This window comes from Capra hircus, chromosome 24, assembly GCF_001704415.2.
Source record: "Capra hircus breed San Clemente chromosome 24, ASM170441v1, whole genome shotgun sequence".
Lineage (NCBI taxonomy): Eukaryota > Metazoa > Chordata > Mammalia > Artiodactyla > Bovidae > Capra > Capra hircus.
The window spans coordinates 50,768,110-50,791,907 of record NC_030831.1 but is presented as its reverse complement, the minus strand read 5'-3'; the positions used below and the strand labels follow the sequence as shown (position 1 = coordinate 50,791,907).

The window sequence follows — 23,798 nt, the reverse complement described above, 5'->3', positions numbered from 1 at the left end:
TAACAGCTTTTCTTCCAAAGAGCAAGCATCTTTTAACTTCATGGCTGCAGTCACCATCCACAGTGATTTTGGAACTGAAGAAAATAAAATCTGTCACTGCTTCTACTTTTTCCCCTTTATTTGCCATGAAGTGATGGGACCGTATGCCACGATCTTAGTTTTTTGAATGCTGAGTTTTAAGCCAGTTTTTTCACTCTCCTCTTTCACCCTCATCAAGAGGTTCTTTAGTTCCTCTTTGCTTTCTGCCATTAGAGTGGGATCACCTGCATATCTGAGGTTGGTATTTCTTCCAGCAATCTTGATTCCAGCTTGTGATTCATCCAGCCTGGCATTTTGCATAATATACTCTGCACAGAAGGTAAGTAAGCAGGGTGACCGCACAGTTTTTACATACTCCCTTCCCAATTTTGAACCAGTCTGTTGTTTCATGTTTGGGTCTGTTATTTCTTGACCTGCATACAGGTTTCTCAGGAGACAAGTAAGGTGGTCCGGTATTCCCATCTCTTTAAGAATTTTCCACAATTTGTTGTGATCCACACAGTCAGACTTTCTCATAGTCAACAAAGTAGAGTAGATGGTTTTTTGGAATTCCCCTGCTTTCTTTATGATCCAGTGGATGTTGGCGATTTGATCTCTGGATTCTCTGCCTTTTCTAAATCCAGCTTGGACAGCTGGAATTTCTCAAGCCTAGCTTAAAGGATTTTGAGCATTACCTTGTTGACATGTGAAATGATCACAACTGTACGGTAGTTTGAACATTCTTTGGCATTGCCTTTCTTTGGGATTGGCATGAAAACTGACCTTTTCCAGTCCTGTGACCACTGCTGAGTTTTCCAAATTTGCTGGCATATTGAGAGCAGCACTTTAATAGTATCATCTTTTGGATTTGAAATAGCTCAGCTGGAATTTCATCACCTCCACTAATTCTGTTCATAATGATGCTGCCTAAGGCCCTCTCGACTTCACACTCCAGCATGGCTGGCTGACACGCTAGGTGAGTGACCACACCATTGTGGTTACGAGTCATTAAGATCTTTTTTGTACAGTTCTGTGTATCCTTGCCACCTCTTCGTAATCTCTTCTGTTAGGTCTTTGCTGTTTCTGTCCTTTATTGTGCCCATCTTTGCATGAAATGTTTCCTTGGTATCTCCAATTTTCTTGAAGCGATCTATAGTCTTTCCCATTTTATTGTTTCCCTCTATTTCTATGCATTGTTCACTTAAGAAGGCTTTCCTATTTCTCCTTGCTATTCTCTGGAACTCTGCACTCAGTTGGGTATATTTTTCCCTTTCTCCTTTGCCTTTCGCTTCTTTTCTCAGCTATTTGTAAGGCCACCTGAGACAACCACTGTTTTGTTCAGTTCAGTGCATTACTTTTAATTTCCCTTGGGATTGCCTCTTAATCCCATGGTTTAGAAATATTTTGTTTAGTTTATAAGTGCTTGGAGATTTTCCTGTTCTCTTTCTACTACTGATTTCCAGTTTGATTCCCTTGTGGTTGGAGAACATTCATGATTTAATCTTTGTTGGGCTTTGAGTCTATCCAGGATATGGTTTGTGTATGTTCTGTTTGCACTAAAAAAGCAAAATAGTATATTTGGATACGATGCTGTTGGATGACTTGTTCTATAAATCGTATTGGTTGATGGTGGTGTTCACTTCTTCTATATCCTCGATGATTCTATGTTTGGTTGTTCTATCAACTGTTTAAAAAGCTGTGTTGAAGTCCCCAACTATGGTAGTGGCTATATTTCTCCATTCAATTCTTTAAAATTTGCTTCTCATATTTTCCTCACATTTAGGATTAACTGTCTTGAACCAAACTTTTTATCATTATATAATGTCCCTATCACTGGCATTTTTCTTTGCTCGGATATATCCTTTATCTGATATTAACATAGCCATTCCTGCTTTTCTTTGTTTACCTAATATGTACTTTCCTATAAACTTTCTTTCAGATTTTGTTTCAGATATTATTATATTTGAAGTTTCTTGTAGATAGTACATAGTTTGGTCATGTTTCTTAATACATGCTACTAGTATCTTTTAATTGGTATATTTAGACCACTTATTAATATGTTAGAGCTTAAGTCTGATTTTTTTAAAAATATTTCTCTTTGTTCTGTTTTTGCTTGTTTCATTCCACCTGACCACCCCCCCTGCCCGCCTCACTGTGAGTTATTTGAACATACTTTAGAGTTCTATCTTGATTTATCTATAGTACTCTGAGTTCATCTTTTTGTTTTGTTTTTTCAGCAATTTTAAATATTTACTATGTATACATTTAGAATCACCTTAGGTAGTGGTAGGAGAAGGCAATGGCACCCCACTCCAGTACTCTTGCCTGGAAAATCCTATGGATGGAGGAGCCTGGTGGGCTGCAGTCCGTGGGGTCCCTAAGAGTTGGATACGACTGAGCGACTTCACTTTTCACCATTCACTTTCATGCATTGGAGAAGGAAATGGCAACCCACTCCAGTGTTCTTGCCTGGAGAATCCCAGGGACGGGGGAGCCTGGTGGGCTGCCATCTATGGGGTCACACAGAGTCGGACACAATTTTGCTTCAACTATCAAACATAATTTAGAAAACTCAAGATTTACACATTTTTCCTTACTGTATGAATTTTTTGCTTACCATATTTTAAATTTCTTCTTTTATAATTTCCTGTTTAAAGAAACTCCTCTGCCATTCTTTTAGGGTAGATTTGCTGATGAAAATTCCCTGAACCCATTCTGTCCATCTGTCTCAGCCCAAGCAATGGCCCAAAATGGCCCAAAGGACTACATCAAAATCCCATCCCCATAGAAGAGCCAGAACAAAAAGAATTGTTCATTTCGAACAGAAAGGGCTGAGGGGTAAAGAGCACTACAATTTATCACAGAAGATGGAGTGAGAAGGGTTTGAGGAGCTGGGACTTTTCAGGTTGTCATTCTGGGGGAGCCGTGGTAAGGCAGGAGATGGAATAAAACACACAGAGTCAAGGGTCAAGAGCACAGGGCAGGAAGAGATGAATACATAAAACTGCCCTTTCTCCTGAAGCGTTCCACAAAGAAATGTTTTTCTTGCCCTCAAGAGAATGCCAACTGACAACCCTCTTCAAGTTCTGGCTTAAAATACTGTAAACTTTAGGTCAGGTGAGGACAAGTCTCTCATCCTGATAAATATCTCTAGAACTTACATCAGCAAGATCAGAAAGAAAATCCTGATTTGGTCATACCTTTTTTTTTTTTTACAAGTCATTGCCAAAGAATCACCTTACCTGACCACCCCCTGCCCCACATGGACCCTTCATTTCATAGAAGAGGCACCTAGAAGGGATGAGCTTTCCTTGCCTTTAGATAGGCAATGATAGGACTCCCAATGTCTGTCTCTCCTTTAAGCATCTTGGGCTTCCCTTTTTTACCGGCTCAGCTGGTAAATCCACCTGTGATGCAGAAGACCTGGGTTCGATCTGTGAGTTGGGAAGATCCCCTGGAGAAGGGAAAGGCTACCCACTCCAGTATTCTGGGCTGGAGAATTCCATGGACTCTCCATGGGGTCACAAAGAGTCAGACACGGCTGAGCGACTTTCACTTTCACCATCTTGGTTCTAATTCCCTAGCAGCCACCTCTTCCACCACCACCACTTCACTCTCTCCTTTTAGAAATAAGAATGGGGCTTCTTCTCCCATAGTTTTATTTGTAACGCTTCAGTTTCCATTTCAATGGTCACAAAGCAATAAAGGAAAATGTTATCCTCAAGTCTGAGAATTCAGTGATTAGGAATTATTTTTAGATCTAAAACACCCATAAGCTTAAGAAAAAGAATGAGCCATAATGATTTAATTGGCTTTCTCTTTTAATCAAAAACATACTTTGTTACAGAGTTCTCAGGAAAGGTTCAACTGTTTTTTTAGCCACAGACTTCAACCAGGCAAAAGCATACAGAAAGCCACAAAGGACCTACCAGAGCCCGTAGCTGACCAGTTTTCCCCAAAGCAGAAGCTAAGTGTGGCTCGTCTCTTGAGTTATGGCATGGCTCCTCTGACTTCAGGAGAGGAGACAGAGCTGGCAGATACTGCCACCAAATCTGTCCCCAACTCCTAGTCACCTCTTCCAAATGGTTCTGCAGCCCACCAGGTTTTTATCATCTACAAGCTTTCACACTTTTCCCTTAAATCACACGTCCAAGGCACTGGCCAGAATCCAATACTTGGAAGAAGTTTGTTGAATCCAACCAATCCAAGCCCTGAGTCCTTCTATCAATGACAAGCAGCCATAGCAACAGCAGCTGGTTTCATCCCTTCCTTTCCAGCTACCACTGAGCTGGCCTCTACCAGGACTCCCCAATCCCCTACCCTTGACCCACCCCCAAAGAAGGCTTGATCCTTGAAAAAGCCAAGTCCATTAATTATACTAATCCAAGGATAGGCTGGAAGAGAACTCTGAAAGGAATGCTCCAGCCAAGTTTTCTGATCAAAATGGACCTAACAAGAGCCAAAAATAAAGTGAATAATCATCTACTGGTATTGTTTTCTTGAGTCATATAAACCATTTTAATTGATACAGTTCAAGGGAATTTCCCTATTTTGAGAAGAGTTAAGAAACCAAAAACTCAAAAAAATGACCTCTAATATCACTAGGCATTTACAGTAAGTTTTCCACTCATTTTAGTTTTAAAAAATTTTACCAGCACACAGCACCTAAGATGATGGTGTCACACACATACCCAAAAGGTAAAAATATCATGACTCAAAAGAAGCCTTAATACACCATGAAAACAGATGATGGGAAAATAAAATGAAGGCTTTTCTCCCTCTTTTTTTTTTTTTTTAAAGTATTTATTGCAGCCCCCAAGGTGGTACTAGGCCTTTGGTTAAATTTAAGTCTTAAGGACATATTATGTAACTTCTTGTCCACAGAACAGTAATAAAATATCAAGCCTAGTCTCATTTGAATAACGTGGAAATAAGTAAAAAGCCCCCTCAAACAGCAGACCAAAGTAAGGAAGAACTCCCAAACTGCTGCAAGGTAGGCAAGGTCACTTAAACTTCAGAGCTGGAAGAACTCATCTAGTCCAACTCCCTCATTTTACAGATGAGGCAACTGAGGCCCAAAGAAGGGAAATGACTTGCCCAAGGTCATATACATCAAGTTTCAGTGGCAGAGCGCAAACTAGAGGGTGCAGCTTCTGGCCCCAGCCCAGAGCCACCAGTTTCAGGCTGAGCAAGAACACTGGTTCTGAGACCTATTTGAGAAAGCATCTGAGATAAACTGAAAATTATCCACATCAGTAGAGAGAAATGATTGTCTTTACCAGTTTTCTCCTTAGTTCTTCCTACATTAAAAAAAAAAATGATGAAAGGGGAAGAAAAAAGATTCATTCACTCATTCAAGGCTGATGTTAAAATCCCTGAAAACATCAGCAATCACCTTAGCTACTCCTTGGGGCAGGTTATCAGACCCTCAATTCTCATAAAGGCACCTAAAGGTCAAAAATATCTGCAAGGAGGAAGGCCAGAAGATAGGACTCAAAAAGGGACACCAAAACAAAACAAAAATAACCCTCTCATTTTCCAAGCTTTCGTTTTTTGCTGTTTTTTTTTCTTTTTTTTGCCGGTGTCCTCTAGGCAGTAATGCTGCCTTTGACTATTGATACTCATTTCGTAACCAACCAACACTTGTAACCCCAGTTTTTGTTTTGAGCAGCACTCAAGTGGAAGCAACAAAACCTTTCAAGGGGGAAAAAAAATATGAATATGATTCACTTCTCTCTATTCTCAACTACCTGAAACTCGGCAAGGATCAGGAAGCACACTCAGTAGTCAAACTGATATCAAATGCCAAAGCCCTAAAGTCCTTTTCAATACTTTACAGGAAAGTTTCTTGGGTCCTGTTCCAGTTTGCCTGTGTTTTAAAGAAAGTTCTAGTAAGTATGGTTATCCGGTTTTCTTGGCTGAGCAGTCAGGAAAATCAATCAGAAAGGGGAGAAGGAAGAAAGGGGAGGCATACCGACAACACACAGTAAGTGGCTGCTGTCATTAACCGGGCGGGAGGGGGTCTGCGTATAACAAAACCAAACATTCCAAACCACAGAAGCCGGTGACCATTTAGTGAAGGTAAAACTGTCCCATACCTCTGAGCAGCCCCTCAAGTCTACAAGCCAGGAAGCACAAGAGAAACACTGTATCCAATACGTTCTCTGATACACATATCAAATAACTCCACCCCAGAAAATAAGCACAGCAGAAGTTTTACTGCTTAAATAAGGTAAATTTGGATTATGCAAACATCTCCATTCTGTGGTGATAGCAGAAGGGTAAGATCCACGCTCCAGCAACACTGGGGCAAGTGCTTAGGGACGAGGCTGGGCTGAGGATGCTGTGAATAAGGTCACTAGCTTTTTTATGTCCTTCCTAACATATCTCAGGAGAAGAGAAATTATCTGGTTGTCCGAGGAAAAAAATGGAAAGGTTGCACACAAGGTTCTCATATCGCATTTTCTATCATCTTGCAAAGGAGGGTTTAGGCAATTATTTTACAGATAGCTATCTGCAACAAGAAGGGTCCTGCCTTTAGGAAGGAAAAAAGGCATTTCTTCCATCTGCAAGTTTTAGCCAAGCCCAATCCACAGGAGTTGTTAACTGACTTTACAGGTAATTACTTTCATATACTCATTTACCCCGGTAACTTAAACACTCCATTTTCCCAATCTGCTGTCATTAAATACAATGCCAGTAAAATGACTCAGTGATGGTGCAAACAACCTTTAGAAACATCAACAAAAAGGATTCTGCCTTACTCAGAATAACACTGTTCCTTCCAAAAGGCTCTCAAAAAGGTTCAGAACTAATCTGATTTTGTATAATCGCTGTAACTATTAACTAGTTAACCCCAAATCAAGAATAGAAATACTTCACCATACATTCTTTAACCTCCACAGATACTTAAGGAGCAGCACGAGAAAAATGCAAAATTTCCCTTCGTTAGGTGGGCATGGTCAAGAAGACAACTGCAATTAAGCTTTTAAAATAAAGATATTTATCATCTGGAAGACAGGACATTTTATTCTGCCGTCAAATGTTCTATCACAAATACCCCTTCTTTACACTACACCCTTCCTCATGAAAGCGGATTTTTGACTTTGAAATGCAACACAACTAATACGTGTTCAGTTTATCTGGATATTCTGAGTATGGTTCTCCTTAAGCCAGGTCACCTATACTGTAAACCTACAATGTTTACAAGAGGAATGGGATAGGCAACCTATTTAGTGGTTAGGTCAATACAAATGAACCATGATTCTAGAAAAACAAGGTTATATGGCAGCGATTTACTATCATCATCTTTGTATAACAGGGGTAGTATCCTATAAAAAATGAGATAAGACTATATCCCACAAAAGAACCTACCCCCTGGAAAATAAAGGCAACAACACCATTTTGGATTTAAGGACTTCCCTTTGATAATGCACTGAAAGGCACTAGACAAAAGTGGAAGGGGCTTCATACTGGATTATAAAGGTACATACTGGGTTCAACTCTCACTCAGTTCTCACCGAAATTCAACATTCTGAGCATTTTTGAGATATGAACTAGCTAGAGAAAACCCACCCAGAACCCTATCCTCATAACAATCAGATTCCAAGAAATGTGGAAACTATTCTACTCTTAAAACAGCCATAAAATCTTAAACCTAGTGGTTCTTTTAGTCTTACTCATCAAAGATGACTACCTCTAAGAAATGTAAATACCATTCAACAACTAAGACCCTCAGAAATAACTGATTATAATATACTAAATGTTTTCTTAAAAGCATGTGACTGGACCTAGGCACAAATATAAAGCAATTAATAACTAGAGGTACTTCTATGTACTTGTAGGATTTTTATGGCTCTTTGCAAAAAGCAACCAAGGTGGGTGGCCTGGCCTCAAAGACAGACTACTCAGCAAATATTTTCCACAATACTTCCCCCAGATGATTAAATACACAAACTTTCTTTAAAGTAGAAAAGGAGGCAATGTATTATATCATAGCATGCTTATAGTTCTAATCGAATAAACTCAGGTTTTAAAGTCTGTTACTCTAAAACTCTCTCCACTTGCTCCTACTCTTCATTCACAGTGAAACAGACCTAAAGTCAAAAATTCTAGAGAATGAAGATACCTTTTTAGAAAATCTGCCAATAAAGTGTAAAATCACCACATTTTTACAGGTTAGAACTAGGTCTTTAACAGAAGTGTTCGTAAGAACTCAAGAGTATAAATGAGTTGGTAGAAATGTTATTTTAAAAAACAAAAGACGTGTAGCTTGGATCAAGATATGTTTAAATCACAGAAATAAACAAACTCAGTGGTTTCTAGGATGGTCTTATTAAGAAGACCTAAGCAAGGAAGTAGAAGACTTGTTGATTTAAGCTGACATAAGGATGACTATCATGCGTAAGTATTTCTCATGTCTCAAACTTGTAACACACCTGAAATAATCTTATTACACTAAGAAAGGCCCTCCATGAAAAAAGCAAAAACACCTGAAAGATAATCTTTGATTTTATTTCACACTATTTATCCTGTAGACAACCTATTTATCTTACAATCAGGCCTAGCTTTGCTACAGTAAAATAAAAGTGAAAAAAATAACCAACCCTACACTTGATACGTAACGTCCATGGGGAGTCCTAGTAGAGTGGGAGGAGAAAACCAAAGCTGCCCAATAGTACTAGCTGTTGCCTGTCATTTACTAGAAGGTGTCTCACCACTAAGGTTGGACTCAAAAGTGGAAAAGAAAAAAAAAGTTAAAAATCAAACCTAGAATTCAACTTTGCATGTTGAGATTCAGTTTTATTTATGCTACTAGCTAAGTAAAAAGCATACATATTGTGTCTGTGGTACAGTCAATACATTTGCAACTTTTCTACTTAAACTTTCTATACAAAGTCACTGCCAATTGATATGATCATTGATGGCAAAGGGCTTAGAATAACCAAAAGGTATAAAAAAGTTTGCAGTCTTGCCCCAAGATACAAAAACTGAATTTTAAACACTGTCATAACATACATGATTTAAACAGTATATGAAAAAAAAAAAGTCACACATCAAATCAAGTACAAAAATATCCAAACTACCTATCAATGAATGGTAATGTTTCTATTATTCTGCACAGTACTTAACACAGAATTTAGCAGTTTCCAAAATACTCATTATTTAGCTTAGCATTGCCACTTGTGCAGAACGGTAAGATATTAGATGGAGTGACACTGCTTTTAGTGTTTTAAAAAATATAAAATCTTTCCCTATGTTAAGGAAGGAAAGAAATTCCTCTTCTAGGCTCCTTAGTAACCAACCCTGTGCCTTGAAATACAGAAAATGTCTACTGTTTAACAGGGCAAAAGTATATTTATTGATAAATAGTTATCCAACAAAAATAACAAATGTAATTTTAAATGATACTCCTTTGTCTGGTAATTTTAAGGAATTCTCAATATACACAGATTAGTGTTTTGCCTTGGCAAAAGAAAAATTGAGTCGCAAGACAATCTGAGTTAAAATCATTTTCACTAGTTTAACTTGAAAAAAAATATTTTGGATAAAAGGTTATAATACACTACTATCTTTTTTAAACACAGAGTAAAGTTGCTCTTGGTAAAATTAACTCACCCACATGGCACAATATTTCGGAGTAAAGTATGTTCAACAGTAACAACTCACACACAAGATAACATAGGTGAATTAACTTTGAGAACTTCTCTGCCTTTAAAATCAGCAATATTAAATTTATTCTGTAGAATAACACACATATAGATGTTCTGCATATAAAAGGCTCTAAAACATTTCAAAGGGCTAAATTTTCCAGCATTGGAATGATTCCTTCAAACATAACTGGTGAAGATTTAATAAGAATGTATTTGTCCCAATCTTCAAGCTCTGAGCCATGCCTGAAAAGTTCTAAGTAGGAAAAAGAAAATTGTTTTAATCCAGTTTCTGTCTGCTAGGAGCAAGGCAGCAAACACATTTTCCAACCCTTTATGAAAAGATAAAGCAGAACAAAAGAGAAATATATCTTCAGGTTATAAACAGGATTGCATCTTATAGTCCACCATCCTGATAATGGTAAGGGCCCCAACGTTAAGTTAAAAGACCTCAGTCTAAAGGCTGTGGGTCGGCAATAGGCATGGTGTGAAGGACTTCATCGAGGAGCTGGAGGGCCCGGTGTAAGTGAATCTCAATCCAACAAGGTGTTTCCTTGATGCTCTGTCTTGGGTAATCAGGTCCCCAGCCTTTCACAAAACTCATCCTGAGTATGCATAAACGACGGAGGTCATCCACACCGATTCCGGCAGCAGCTGACAAACCTAACAGAAAAGATTTGGAAGACGTCAGTGGGATAGGCTGACCCCTTCCCATCCCCTCTAAATCTTACATTAACAAGGTGACCAGCTTTCTTTACTGCATTCTCCCCAGCACAAGACTTCTCTGCCAAAGTGCCAAAAAGTAAGTACAGATCTATACTTTGTCAACAGGGACTGAAAACTTTTGGTTAAGACAATGTATATTCCACACGGGTCTTCTAGCTATCAATTATAAATTACCACAATCCACCAACACCCCATCTGTTTTTTCTCTTTAGAAGTGGAGGTGAAGGGATAAGAAATAACTTGTTTTTAAGAGGCAGTGCATGTCTACACGTTGGTTCTAAGAACTTTACTGTCTAAACTGTCTAGTTCAGGGTAAAACATGACTAACAATGAGACAGAAAATAGTCCTGGTTCCACTAAGACTTCTTGGATGAGCCAGATGATGTCTGTCTCTCAGTTTCACAATGTAACAGAGATAGTATGTAATTACTCAACTGGGGGGGCCGGGGGCAGTAGATGAAAAGGAGAAATTTATTAACAGCTCTGGATTCTTCAGTAAAAGCATATTTGTAACATCAAAACTAGCAAATTAATGGTTTAGATGCCCAAATTTTTTTTTTAAATCAAATTCTATAAATGAGTATGCCTTATCTACCTCGAAATTGTAAACTCCTGAGCATAAATCACAACGGAGACTCTGCATCTAATTCTCCAGTCAGAACATACAGTCATATAGTCAATCTGCATTCATCAATATTACAATGAAACTACTGGGAGGAATTTGCATGTACTGTAGAGAAACCTGCAGGGCCACTGCAGTTTTCTTAGCCAGTGTGATTTGCTTACCACACTGAAGAGGTTAAGAACAGGGGTTGAATGAATCACTAGTTATGCCTTCAGACGTGGAAGATGGGTGCCACGTGTTTCCATCATAAAAGTCTATAGTCAGGAGTTTAACTCTGCAGTAAAAAATTCCCCATCAGTGTGAAACCTGGCACACAGTTCAATTTTACCCTAAAATTAAAAAAAAGTCTACAAGTTATCCAAATGCCACTGTCACTTGGCTTTCTCTCCATGCTTAGTACACTTTAGAAAAAAACTTGGAGAGACGTCTAATTCTGAAACTGAAATATGCTTTCCTTCTAGAACAAAGCAAAGCACATCGGTGATTACAACCCACCCTGGCTGGTGAGGCAAGAATTAAAAGCATCAACAAAAACAGGGGAGACTAATCAACATAACGATAACAACCCCTGTCGCCTTCACCCCACAGTCCCTTTTTTGATACAAAAAGAAAGAATACAGGGCTGTACACAAAGGGCAACTGTTACAGACGAACAGGTTTTTTTATTTTTTATTTTTGTACAAATTCAAAAAACGTTATTAGCCCAGTAAAAAGAACTTCACTTTCTATTACTGGTTGAAGTAACTAATTAACTGAGTCAATCAAGATAAAGCACCAACTACTACACTTGAAAGACAAAAAAAGTCAAAAGAATACTTACTGATGGCTGGGGCTATTCCACCTACTGACCCTGGGCCCGGGATGTTTCCCGCCACGGCCGCCGCCTGGGCAGCCGCTGCAGCTTGTGCCGTGGCTGCCTGCTGCTGCATCTGGCGGTGACACTGACGCAGATCAAAGACCTTGAAACAAACACTAAGTGTAAGTTTCACGCCATGCGCCCAGCAGAAACAGTCCATATATCAAAAACCAATGCACAACCTATTTAAAACTCACAGCTTGATTTAGCTCTCAGCATTAAAGAATTGTTTATTTTTGTATGTAGATGGTAAGTTCTTAGAAAAGCCGGCTTGAATAAAGCTCACTATTAGGACAGTTCTGGTTGCCACAGTCCTCTGTACCCTTTATCTGAGTTCAGTGTGGGTCAGCCATTCCTGCCTTTGTGAAAAACCACACTGCTATGTAAAACGAAGTTAAGAAATCATCCCACCCTTTCATAACTAAATGAAGAGCCTTCCGTAGGTTGAATTGACGGCCTAGGCCATATGGTCAGCTTCTTTTCTTTATCATTCTAACTATTTGGAGGAATGAATAAAAGGCATTGTCAATATGTAACAAAACAAGGGCATATCTCAGAGATGCACAGAAGCAATCTAACAGGATATTTAGGTCTTGTTTAAATACTTTAGAAACAAGAGAGTAAGAATTGATCATGTAGATGTAAAAGCTTAACAACTACTGAATCTCAGTGATGGGTATATGGGATTCCATTAACTAGTTTCTCATTAATTTTAAAAATGCTCATGATTTTTTAAAAATTGCTTAGCTCTGAATCCTATCATTGATATCTGCTACTTACATGGGTTAAATTTCTTAACCTTTCTTAAGCCTCAACTTTCTTATCTATAAAATGGGAATGCTAAGTGTGCAATGCTTTTTCATATTATTGTAAACTTGGCATAGTATACTGTAAGCTCTCAATAAACGTTATTTATTATTTTTTATTTTGTTTTTGGTCTCCCAGGTAGCCACCAACCTTGCAAGGAGAGTTAAGAAGCTTATAAGTAATTTCAATGCTCTTTACCAACCATACCAAGGGCTGGCGTTTTTTTAAAGCATTGGAAGGCTACACAAGTAGAGTGGTCACCTTGAGAAGTTAGCTGTAGGAAAGGAAGACAAGGACAGCGTAGAAGCAAGACTGCTCAACGCACATTTTAAACAGCATTTTAATTTCTGAACCATGTGACTATACTCCTTCAACAAAAGTAAAGTACAATTTAAAACAATCCAAACATGCACAAAACCCAAATATGAGTGAGCATAATTATCTTTGACAATAAAAGAAATCGAAGAATGCGTAACACAGAACTTTATCAGATAAAGTACAGGTTTGAAACCCAAGCCAGTAATTTTCAGATTCCTGAAAAAATTCCGATTGTCTTTAGTCATAGTCTTTACATGAACCATAAGAGCATACAACAATAATAAACAAAAGAATCCTCCCCAAACAGCAAACCAAATCCCTATTTACTTATTTTTCTACTCAGTGCCTATCTTCTAGCATCAACGATGGACAAAACTTAGACCATCTCAGTCTCTGGATCGAAGTTTGTCAAATATGGATGTATTTATTACCTAACCAAGCTACTAGTCCTAAAAGGGACAGGAAGCATGACAAAGGTCTGGAAATCAGAAATCCCACAATACCCAGAACAAAAACCGCTGTTTTTTCAAGAGTCCATTAGAGTCTGAACTTTTCCACTGTGCTCTGACCTCTCAGAATGCCTTACCCAGCACAGCACAAAATAGGGATGCAAATATCTGAAAAGCCAATTAGCTCCACAATAACTTTTTTTTAAAAGAAGGAAGTTGACAAACTTTATCTTTTAGAGCAGTTTTAGGTTTTCTCTATTTCTTTGCAGGTAACATCCTCTCCCACTGCCACATCCCACACCACAGAGGCATGACTGTTACCAATGAGCCTACAGTGACACAACATTATCACCAAAAGTCACAGTTTACATTAGGTCTCACTCCTGGTTTTATGATTCTATGGGTTTAGACAAATGTATAGCGATATGTGGGCTTCCCTGGTGGCTCAGATGGTAAAGAAGCTGCTTGCAATGCAGGAGACTCAGGTATGAACCTTGGGTCAGGAAGATCCCTTGGTGAAGAGAATGGCAACCCACTCCAGTATTCTTGCCTGGAGAATTCCATGGACAGATGAACCTGGTGGGCTAGAGTCCATGGGGTTGCAAAGTACACACACACACATGCGTGCGCACGCACACACACACCCCTAAAAATCCTCTGAGCACTGCCTATCCATCCATTTTTTCCCTCCTCTCTATGCCTGGAAACAACTCATCTTCTCACTGTCTCCACTGTTTTACCTCTTTCAGAATGTCAATTAGCTGGTGGGGTCAGTTTTCTGGACTTTGGCCATTCTCCAAGCATGCAGTGGTGTCCCAGCGCTGTTTTAATTCACAATTCCTTAATGGCATATGAAACTGAACATCTATTCATATGCTTACTTGCTATCACTATATCCTCTTTCCTGAAGCACTGATTTGGGTCTTTTGCCCCTTTTTTAATTAGGTTGTTTGTTTTCTTATTGCTGAGTATTTTCTATATTTTTGATAAGTGTCCTTTATCAGATGTGTCTTTTGCAAATATATTCTCCCAGTCTGTGGCTAATCTTCTCATTCTCTTGACACCATTTTCATGGAGCAAACAGTTTAAATCTTAATGAAGTCTAGTCTATCCACTGCTTCTTTCATGGGTTCTGCCTTTGATGTTCTGCCTAAAGAGTCGTCACCATACCCCAGGTCATGCACGTTTTCTCCTATATTATCCTCTGGGAGTTTTACATTTTACATTTAGGTTAAGTACAACCACTGAAAAACAATTTTTTTAACCATCATGAACCCAGTATGGCCCATATATAATCTTATGTATTCCCTCCCTGGGAGGAGGGAATACAACTTACTTATAATTTCCTGGGTTCAAACACGTTCTCAACATACCCCTACCTCCACCAAGAGTAATTAAAAATTAACCAAGAGATCTTCAGACACAGGTTCTTTACAATATGTTACAAACAATCGTAATTACAACAGTCTTTAGATCTACGCTAACACCAGGAGCACATATCACAGGTAACCACAAAGACGAAACTTTAGAACACTGACTCTTATCTACAGATGTAGTAAACATGATTCATTAAGCACCTCAGTAAATCTCCTTTCCACATGGGTTATTTATGTAATTACAGCACTCACACCAAAAGACTTAACTGTTCACTACACTGCTAAACTGAAACCCAGGGTGCCTCCTCACTGTGCACTGTCTACACCATAACAGGTTTCATCTGTTATACTGGATGATAAAATTAAGGCTTTCACCGAAAAGGAAACGTCTTCCTTTCAGAATCTGAGCTATTGATAAAGACAAGTCAAAGTAACCAAAAGTTTTAAATATTCTTTTTGGCTCAGATCCAAACGATACTCCCGCTCTCCACCCCTGGTTAATCAACAATTTACCTCCGATTTCACCTGTTTAAATGTATTTCCTTACTCTCATCTAAGTTTATTACAAACCCATTACTTAACAAAAGTGTCTTATAAAGATCACTGTCAACACCTTCAGGATATTCTCTTTCAACCAGGAGTCAAATTTTGGCATTCTTTTTTCAAAAGGCTCAATTATAGTATACTGCTTATATCAACACCAAGAAATGGTAATCCAAGAAGAGAAACAGGTCAGTGTTGATGGTATATCGGGCATCTGAACAGAAGATTGCACTAAAGACCTGCTAAGTTATCTGACCTGGGGATGTAAGAGTCATGATATCTAGTGACTGGGAATAAATTTAAGTGGATCATAATAACCTTCAACCTAGTCCAGTTGTGATTTAGAAGCACTGCCTGACCCCTGTCCCTTACATATGTGTGCAACAACAAACCTGACTCAGCGTCAGAGAATGCAAATCAAAACCCACCATACATGAGATACCACATCACATGCCCTTAGGAAGGCTAACAAGGAAAAGACAGATAATAATGAGTATTCATGAAACTGTAAAGAAATCAGAAATTTCATACACTGCTGCTGGAAATATCAAATGGTACAGCCACTTTGGAAAACAGTTTGGTAGTCTCTTAAAAAGTTACACATAGTTACTTTATGATCCAGAAATTCCACTCCTTGGTATTTGTAAGAGGAATGAAGATGTACATTCACACAAAAATCTGTACATGAATGTTCACAGTGGTATTATTCATAATACAGCCAAACTCAGATGTCCATCAACTGATGAACGAATAAACAAAACGCAATGTTTGGAATGTTATTCAGCCCTAAAAAGAATGAAGTACAGATATATGTTACATGAATGAAGCTTGAAAACATTAGGCTTAGTGAAAGAAGTCACAGAAGACCAAACTGGATGATTCCATTTACAAAAACTGTTCTGAGTAGGCAAATCCATAGAGAGAAAAAGTAGATTAGTAGCTGGCTAGGGCTGGAGGGTACAGGAGGTTGGGAGGTAGCACATAAGGGGTGCAAGATTTCTTTCTAGGGAAATGAAAATGTTCTAAAACTGACTGTGGTGAAGGTTGTAGCTCTGTGAATATACTAAAAATCACTGTACTGTACACTTCTAATGGGAGAATTATATGGTATATGAATTATCTCTGTATCTCAATAAAGCTCTTAACCTGAGTGTCCAGTGTTTAAGCAACACAAACAGAACAGATCTTACTTTTGAAAGCAAAAGAGCAATGACACTTAAAAAGAATTCAAACATCTGCTCCATTTAAAGCTTGTAAAATGCCATTTCATTACATCAAATTTTCATAAATGTAAGGTGACTGCTATGTCATGAGAGAAGTAGGGAAAAAAATCAGTATCATAGAAGAAAAAAACAAATGCAATTTAGTCCTAGCTTCTTACATTTATAAAATGAAAGAATGGCTCTCCAAACCTATGTTTTCCTCATTTTAACTGAAAAGAGAAAAAATATGTTTATGTATATGTGTGTGATTGGGCCTGGGCTGGATTCCCCCATGTAAAGGCACTCTTTCCACGGGTTCATATATATGCACTCACCCCAGTAACATCACCTCTAATAAAAGTCAACATGACAATCTAAAACACGAAAATACAGATCCTTTAGGTGACTGGTGCCCCCTAAATTAGTAAGTGAAGAAAATGCCAATGGCCAGATTTAGGATATACTTGAATCTCCTTCTGGCTAATAAGACTCTTCTAAAGAATAATATACTTAATAAACAGTAAATTAAAAATAATTATTTTAAAATCTTAGTTAATAAAACAAAATTGGGATTTCTTTTACTCCAAGAAAATGTACCAGAAGATAACTTATTTATTGTTCAAGGCAAAAGTCTGAGTTTTCTATTAAAATCTATCCACAATATACTGGTTTATCAAGTGATGACAAGTCTTATATTTGGAGAACTTTTCAAGCACCATTTGTACCAGAATAGAGATATTACATTATTTGACATTATTAATTTCTAATCCTAGAAATTAAATTATACAAGATACTACATTTTTAAAGCCTAAATGTTTTAAATACTACCTCATATCTGATAAGTTCATCATTACTGTCTGGCACAAAGTATATATTCAACACTGTAGCCCTCTGTCCATCGACTTCCAATTGTACAAATAATCTAGAGACTTCTAGTCAAGATGGACACAAAGGTACAAAACACATTAAAAGGCTAAAAACAACTATTAAAAATAAGTATCTTCCAAACCAATCATAAAATTCATATGGAAATCCAAGGGGCTGGCAATAGCCAAAAGAATCCTGAAAAATAACAAAGCTGGAGGGCTAACACTCACTCGCCAATTTCAAAATTCCCTACAAAGCTACAGCAATCAAGACAGGGTAGTGCTGTCCCAAGGACAGATATATAGATCAATGAAATAAACTGATGACCCAGAAATAAATCTTTACCATTTAAGGTCAACTGAATTTTCAACAAGAGTGTCAAGATAATTCAGTAAGGGAAAAAAAAAAACAGTCTTTTAAATAAACGGTCACTCAAACAACTGGTTCTCATGATGAAAAACAAGAGTGGCACACACAAAAATGCACTCAGAATGGATCACAGACCCCAATGCAAGACCTAAAACTATAAAATGCTCAGAAGAAAACACAGGTGTAAATCTTCATAACCTTGGGTGAGACAACAGTTTCTTAGACATGTCACAAAAAACATAAGCAACCAAAGAACAGACTACAAGAAAGAGTGAAAGACGAGACAAAGAATGGAAAAAAATATCTGCAAATCAAGTATCTGATACAGGACTGATACCCAGAATATACAAAGAACTCTCACAACAATAATAAAAAGACTAAAAAACCCAATTAAAAAATGGGAAAAGATGGGAACAGACCTTCTCCAAAGAAGATACACAAATGGCCAAAAAAGAAGTGCAAATGTTATTAGCAGCTTGGGAAATGCAAATCAAAACCACAATGAGGTAGATACCACTTCGCATCCAATAGGACGGCTAAAATAAAAAAGACAGATAATAACAAGTGTTGATGAGTATATAGAGAAACTGCAGCCCCCTCCACGTACATTGCTGGTGGAAAGGTAAAACGGCACTGTCATTTACAAAATGAGTCTGGCAGTCCCTCAAGTAGACAGACATAAGAGTTATCTTTTGATTCAGGAATTCCACCCCTAGGTATACATTCAGGAAGATAGAAACATACATCTATCTAAAAACTTGTACATGAATATTCACAGCTGCATCATTCATAATATTAGCCAAAAAAAAGTATAGCAACAACCCGTGGATCCATTAACTGATTATGGATAAACATAATCCCCAGTGGACAGCAGGGTCTGAAGACAGAAGGTACTTAAGATACCAGCACCAAACAGAAGGTGTACAGGACAGGAAGTGACATGGAAAGAGAAAATAGGCAGGCTCTATGAGGGCTGCACTGGTTACCTGACCACGAATCAAGCGCTAGTAAAACAGTCTGACAGTTAATTCAGAAATGCATCTAGGAACAAGATTCTTGTCCAGGGCACAGGTAAACGTCAGAGAAATCTATGCAACAGGATTTAGGCCCTGAGCATACCTGGGGATTTTAACTCAATTTTCTCAAGGGACAAAATTCTTCTATCTTGTAAATATAAGAATTGGTTCTGAGATGTGTATCTCAGTGCGTGCCAGATTAAGGCAGAACTGCCCTACAGGGAGAAACAATGACAAGCAGGAAAAAACAAAACCTCTTGAGACAAACTTGCCAACAAATACTAAATAGATTATAAAGTATATGAGGAAATCCAGCACCACTCAAAAATAATAACAAAGCACAAATAACTAAAATTCCTTGTGGAAAAATTAGAAAATGCGAATAAAGATAATTCTATTTGTGTGCTAAGCAATTTCCTAAGAACTAAGTAATGAGAGTTAAATCCACTAACTTACAACTGCTTTTTAACTAACCTTAAAGACACTTAGGACTTTAAAAAAATGTGAAAAATCTAAGTTAGAAATATAGGACTTCCCTAGTGGTCCAGGGGAAGTGCATATATATGCACTCACCCCAGTGAATCCACCATGCAATGCTGGGAACACTGGTTGGATCCCTGGTCCAGGAAGATCCCACATGCCATGGGACAACAAATCCTGTGTGCCACAGCTACTGAATCTGTGCTCAGAGCCCGGGAGCCGGACCTACTGAGCCTGTGTGCTCTAACAACTGAGGCCCGCCCGGCTAGGGCCTGCGCCCCGCAACGAGAGAAGCTGCCACAATGAGAAGCCTGCACACTGTACCTGGAGAGCAGCCCCGCTCCCCACAATGAGAGAAAGCAGTGTGCAGCAACAAAGACCCAGCACAGTCAAATAAATGCAGAAAGTTTTCTTTATTGAAAAGAAAAGTAAATGTTTTTGTTTTCTTTAAAGAAATATATTTAGGCTATCTAATTACAACTATCTTTCTCTTTCAAAAACAGTGTATGTTATAAATTAAAACTGAAATGGGTTGAACATGGATTAATGAAAAATACCTCAGGTTTAATTTGCAAAATGATATAGCAAATAAAACTCATTCAAAGAACAAAATAACCTTTATAAAACATAGTTTTGAAGAATTTTTCATTTCTCAGTTAAGTCAAAAAGCTTCTACTTTTAGAATTTTCTTCCATAAAAACCTGAAGATTGGCTAAGACAAACTTTCAGAGGCTGATTTTTACATATTTTAAACATCAAAGGAACACAAATTTGGAGGTTTCACTCAGTATTTCCAAGAACTTGTGTATTTCTCTAAAACATTTAACAAATTTGCTAATACAAACATAATTTCTTTAATACATAAGACATTTTTACATTTCTCCCACATCCATCTCAATTCTAACAAATAGAGCTTTCCATATCTAAAATGTTTGGGTAAAATTACAACTAACCTTTATATATGCACTTGGGTAGATCTTATGAACAGCATCTCCAGGTGCACGCCCAGCTTCTCTGTCTAAGTAGTAGCTCTGTACAAAGACTGCGTGGTCACTAAGGCACCTGACCCAAACATCACCTTCACCTTTACATTCCAACTGCACACCTTTGCCTATGTGCAACCTTAGGAAGAAAGTGAGTCACATTTCATTTTGATAGGTATTTAAAAATAAATTTTAGTTCAGACTATACAGCACACCCAATACTGAAAATTTTAAAATAAAGGACATTATATTTTGGTTATAAACCGTAGCCAAAAGATAGATAGCCACTGTTAACATTTTTCTGTTTCTTTTTTTAGTATCCTAGTCACATGTAATAATGATGAGCATTCACATAATGCTTATTATGTGTCAGAAATATTTAATATAAATTCTCATTTAACCTTTACATTCAATTAAAATTAATTTTACAATTCAGTTAATCATATGAACCAAATTTTAAATGCTCAATAGCTATGTGTGGCCAGTAGTTACTATACTGGACAACACAGGTAAACCACTTCCTTCATCACAGGAAATTCTACTAGACAGACTGGCTTGGAGAGTATATAATTTGCCAAAGGCACACAAATAGTGATAGAGTCAAGATTGTCTGTTTATACACAAACATATTTCCTTAAAGAGTTGACATCACACAATACGTAAAATTGTGTAAGTTTTCCTGTAATATTTCATAAGTATTTACATTTGATTATATAAATTTTTTATATTGTAATGACTGTATAAAAACAAAGGTTATTAAAATTTACTTAAGCATTTTTCTTTTTTTATCAGTCTTTCATTATAAATAACACTTGCAGAAACATGTCTTTATTTTATGTTATTTCCTTTCGGTAAATTTGTAGAAATACTATACAATCAGAGGAAACAAAAACTAGTTTTCAAACTGGGTTCCATAGGGTCCAGTTACTATTCAAAACATAGAAACCTCATGAACTTTTAAAAAGAGACTGCATTTTATCAAATAACAAACATCTACACTTAAAATGAAATGCTTACAAGTTCTAAATGTTTAAGATCATCTTTATTCCTTTATATTCAAAAACATAACCTACACTGAAAAATACAGCTTCAAATAGAAGTTCAGTTTTTAAAATGAACTAACTATACTGCAATACCTTGCTCTCTCAATGGCTTCTGTCCTGTGGACATTGGAGAGTTGACCCAAGCAAAAGCGATCTCCTCCAGATGGGTCTACATATCCGTCGACAGTAACAATAGGACAGCTTGAAGGAACCTTAAATGTCTCTCCTACTTGAACATCCATCTCAAAGTAAGCAATGGAACACCAATACTCAGGAGCTACAGGAGACAAATGGGAGAAGACAGTCACTCGTGTGAGAAAGGTACAAGGCTCTCACTTTCACTCCATACGACAAAGCTTTTCTTAAAGGCTAAGGGAAAGGGGAGAGCATCCAGAAGAACTGACAATGCATTACAAAGTAAGCACGGCCAGGTCTTCTATTTTTCAGCTTATTACCTAGCATTCTTAAAGTTAAAAAAAATACCATTTTTAAAATCCAGAATTGTGTTCTTACTTCAAAGTACCCAATCAACAGGGAATTTAAAGAATGGAAACAATTAGAATCATAAAATCTTTACCATGATGTTTCATCTGACTCCACATAATATTTTCTATGTAGTCTGAACTTTAAAAAAAAAACAACACACAGATTCTAATACATATTTCAGAGAAGTGTTCTTCAGTAAATCAATCTATGGTATATGTTTATAGATCCAATGGCACCCCACTCCAGTACTCTTGCCTGGAAAATCCCATGGACAGAGGAGCCTGGTAGGCTGCAGTCCACGGGGTCGCGAAGAGTTGGACACGACTGAGCGACTTCACTTTGACTTTTCACTTTCCTGCATTGGAGAAGGAAATGGCAACCCACTCCAGTATTCTTGCCTAGAGAATCCCAGGGATGGGGGAGCCTGGTGGGCTGCCATCTATGGGGTCGCACAGAGTCAGACACGACTGAAGCAACTTAGCAGCAGCAGCAGCAAATGAGAGAAAGGACATAACCAAGTTAGACATTCAAGGCTAGAGAGTCAAAGTTAATTACACTCCAACTACATAACTTCTGAGGGCAGGAATTTTCAACTGTCTCTGGGATGAAAGGCCATTTGTTCCATCTGTATTTTTGGTGAAGTCCATTCATAACTACTACAATTTTACCTTTGAGAATGTGTGTGGTGTATTCATTTAACAACAATAAGTGATTTTAAATAATTTTAAATGACTGGGGGGAAAGAACGCCACTATCTGGTTTGGTATGTAAATATAGCTAACCAACTATTTCTAATTTTTGTTAGAATACAATTATTACATAGAGCCCACATACATGGAAATTATTTGATTTTCCTTTTTGAAATAACAAGTATTTATGGGGTACATGGGAACTGCTGTAGGTACTACATACACAGCAGTGAACAAGGCAGCTATTGGTAGCTACTGTCCTATTTTCATGGAGGTGCAGCAGACAAATAAGTGAATAAATTAGCAAGATAACTCAGGTAATGACAAACACTATGAAGAAAATTAAAAAGGGTATTGGACAGAAAAGTGGGCAGGTCCTTCAAACTAGACAGTAGGGGTACACCCTATCTGAAGAAGTCAGACCTGAAAGACCATGTATCTATGCGGAGATTGCAAATGTAAATCGTATCTATGCGGAGACTGCAAATGAAAATCTCAAGATGAAAGCAAATGCAAAAGTCTAGAGAGTAGAAAGGAGTCTTGACACAAGGCAGGAAAAGACCGGTGCCACTAACAAGAGGATTAAAGTTTTCTATGATAAACCAATTATTTACCTGCATATTACTGTGCCATTTATGAACTTTGGCTGAACTAGAATATGAGGCAATAAAACTTTCAACAATATGAAAAGATACTCAGAATGAGAAAAAACAAAAGCATTTTTAAACCTACCAAAAGATCTTAAAATGAAATGTGATAAATGCTTAAAATGTATTAAAAACAAAGTTCTTATCAAGTCTATAAGTATCTACTTGCTTTTCAAAATGCTGTCAAGGAATAAAGTACTACCCAATGAAGTATTAATAAAAAAGACCACATGAAAACTGGGTGATTCAAGATCTGAGTAATGCAAATGTTCTGCCAAACAGAAGAGCCGACTAGTCACAAGCACTCCTTCAAACAGTCTTTATTATAACAACAGGAAAACTAGTAATATATTAAAGCGTTTTCTTAAAAAGCTAGTTTTGAAATATTTATAAAGTGAAACTTTATAAATATTTATATAGTAAATATTTACTTTATAAGTAAAACTATTTATTAAAGTCATTATATTATGCTATAGACAAAGAAGCTTCATCAAACATTAACAGGCAGATATACTGGTTGAAGCTAAAACTAAAGAGGTAGTCTGCTGCTGCTGCTGCTGCTGCTGCTGCTGCTGCTGCTGCTAAGTCGCTTCAGTCATGTCTGACTCTGTGCGACCCCATAGACGGCAGCCCACCAGGCTCCCCTGT

At 37.6% G+C, this 23,798-nt stretch overlaps 1 protein-coding gene across 2 annotated transcripts in view; it reads right to left on the bottom strand.

The window, feature by feature from the left end:
* SMAD4 (SMAD family member 4) overlaps positions 3,822-23,798 on the bottom strand; it is a 56,158-nt gene continuing 36,181 nt past the window's right edge. Inside the window, exons 9-12 of one of the 2 annotated variants that reach the window (XM_018039535.1) lie at positions 21,422-21,605; positions 20,256-20,424; positions 11,840-11,978; positions 3,822-10,331 (exon numbers count right to left, since the gene is read on the bottom strand). In XM_018039535.1, the coding sequence (XP_017895024.1) occupies positions 10,120-10,331; positions 11,840-11,978; positions 20,256-20,424; positions 21,422-21,605 (704 nt within the window). In that variant the 3' untranslated portion in view covers positions 3,822-10,119. The other variant, XM_018039536.1, reaches the window with a different exon arrangement.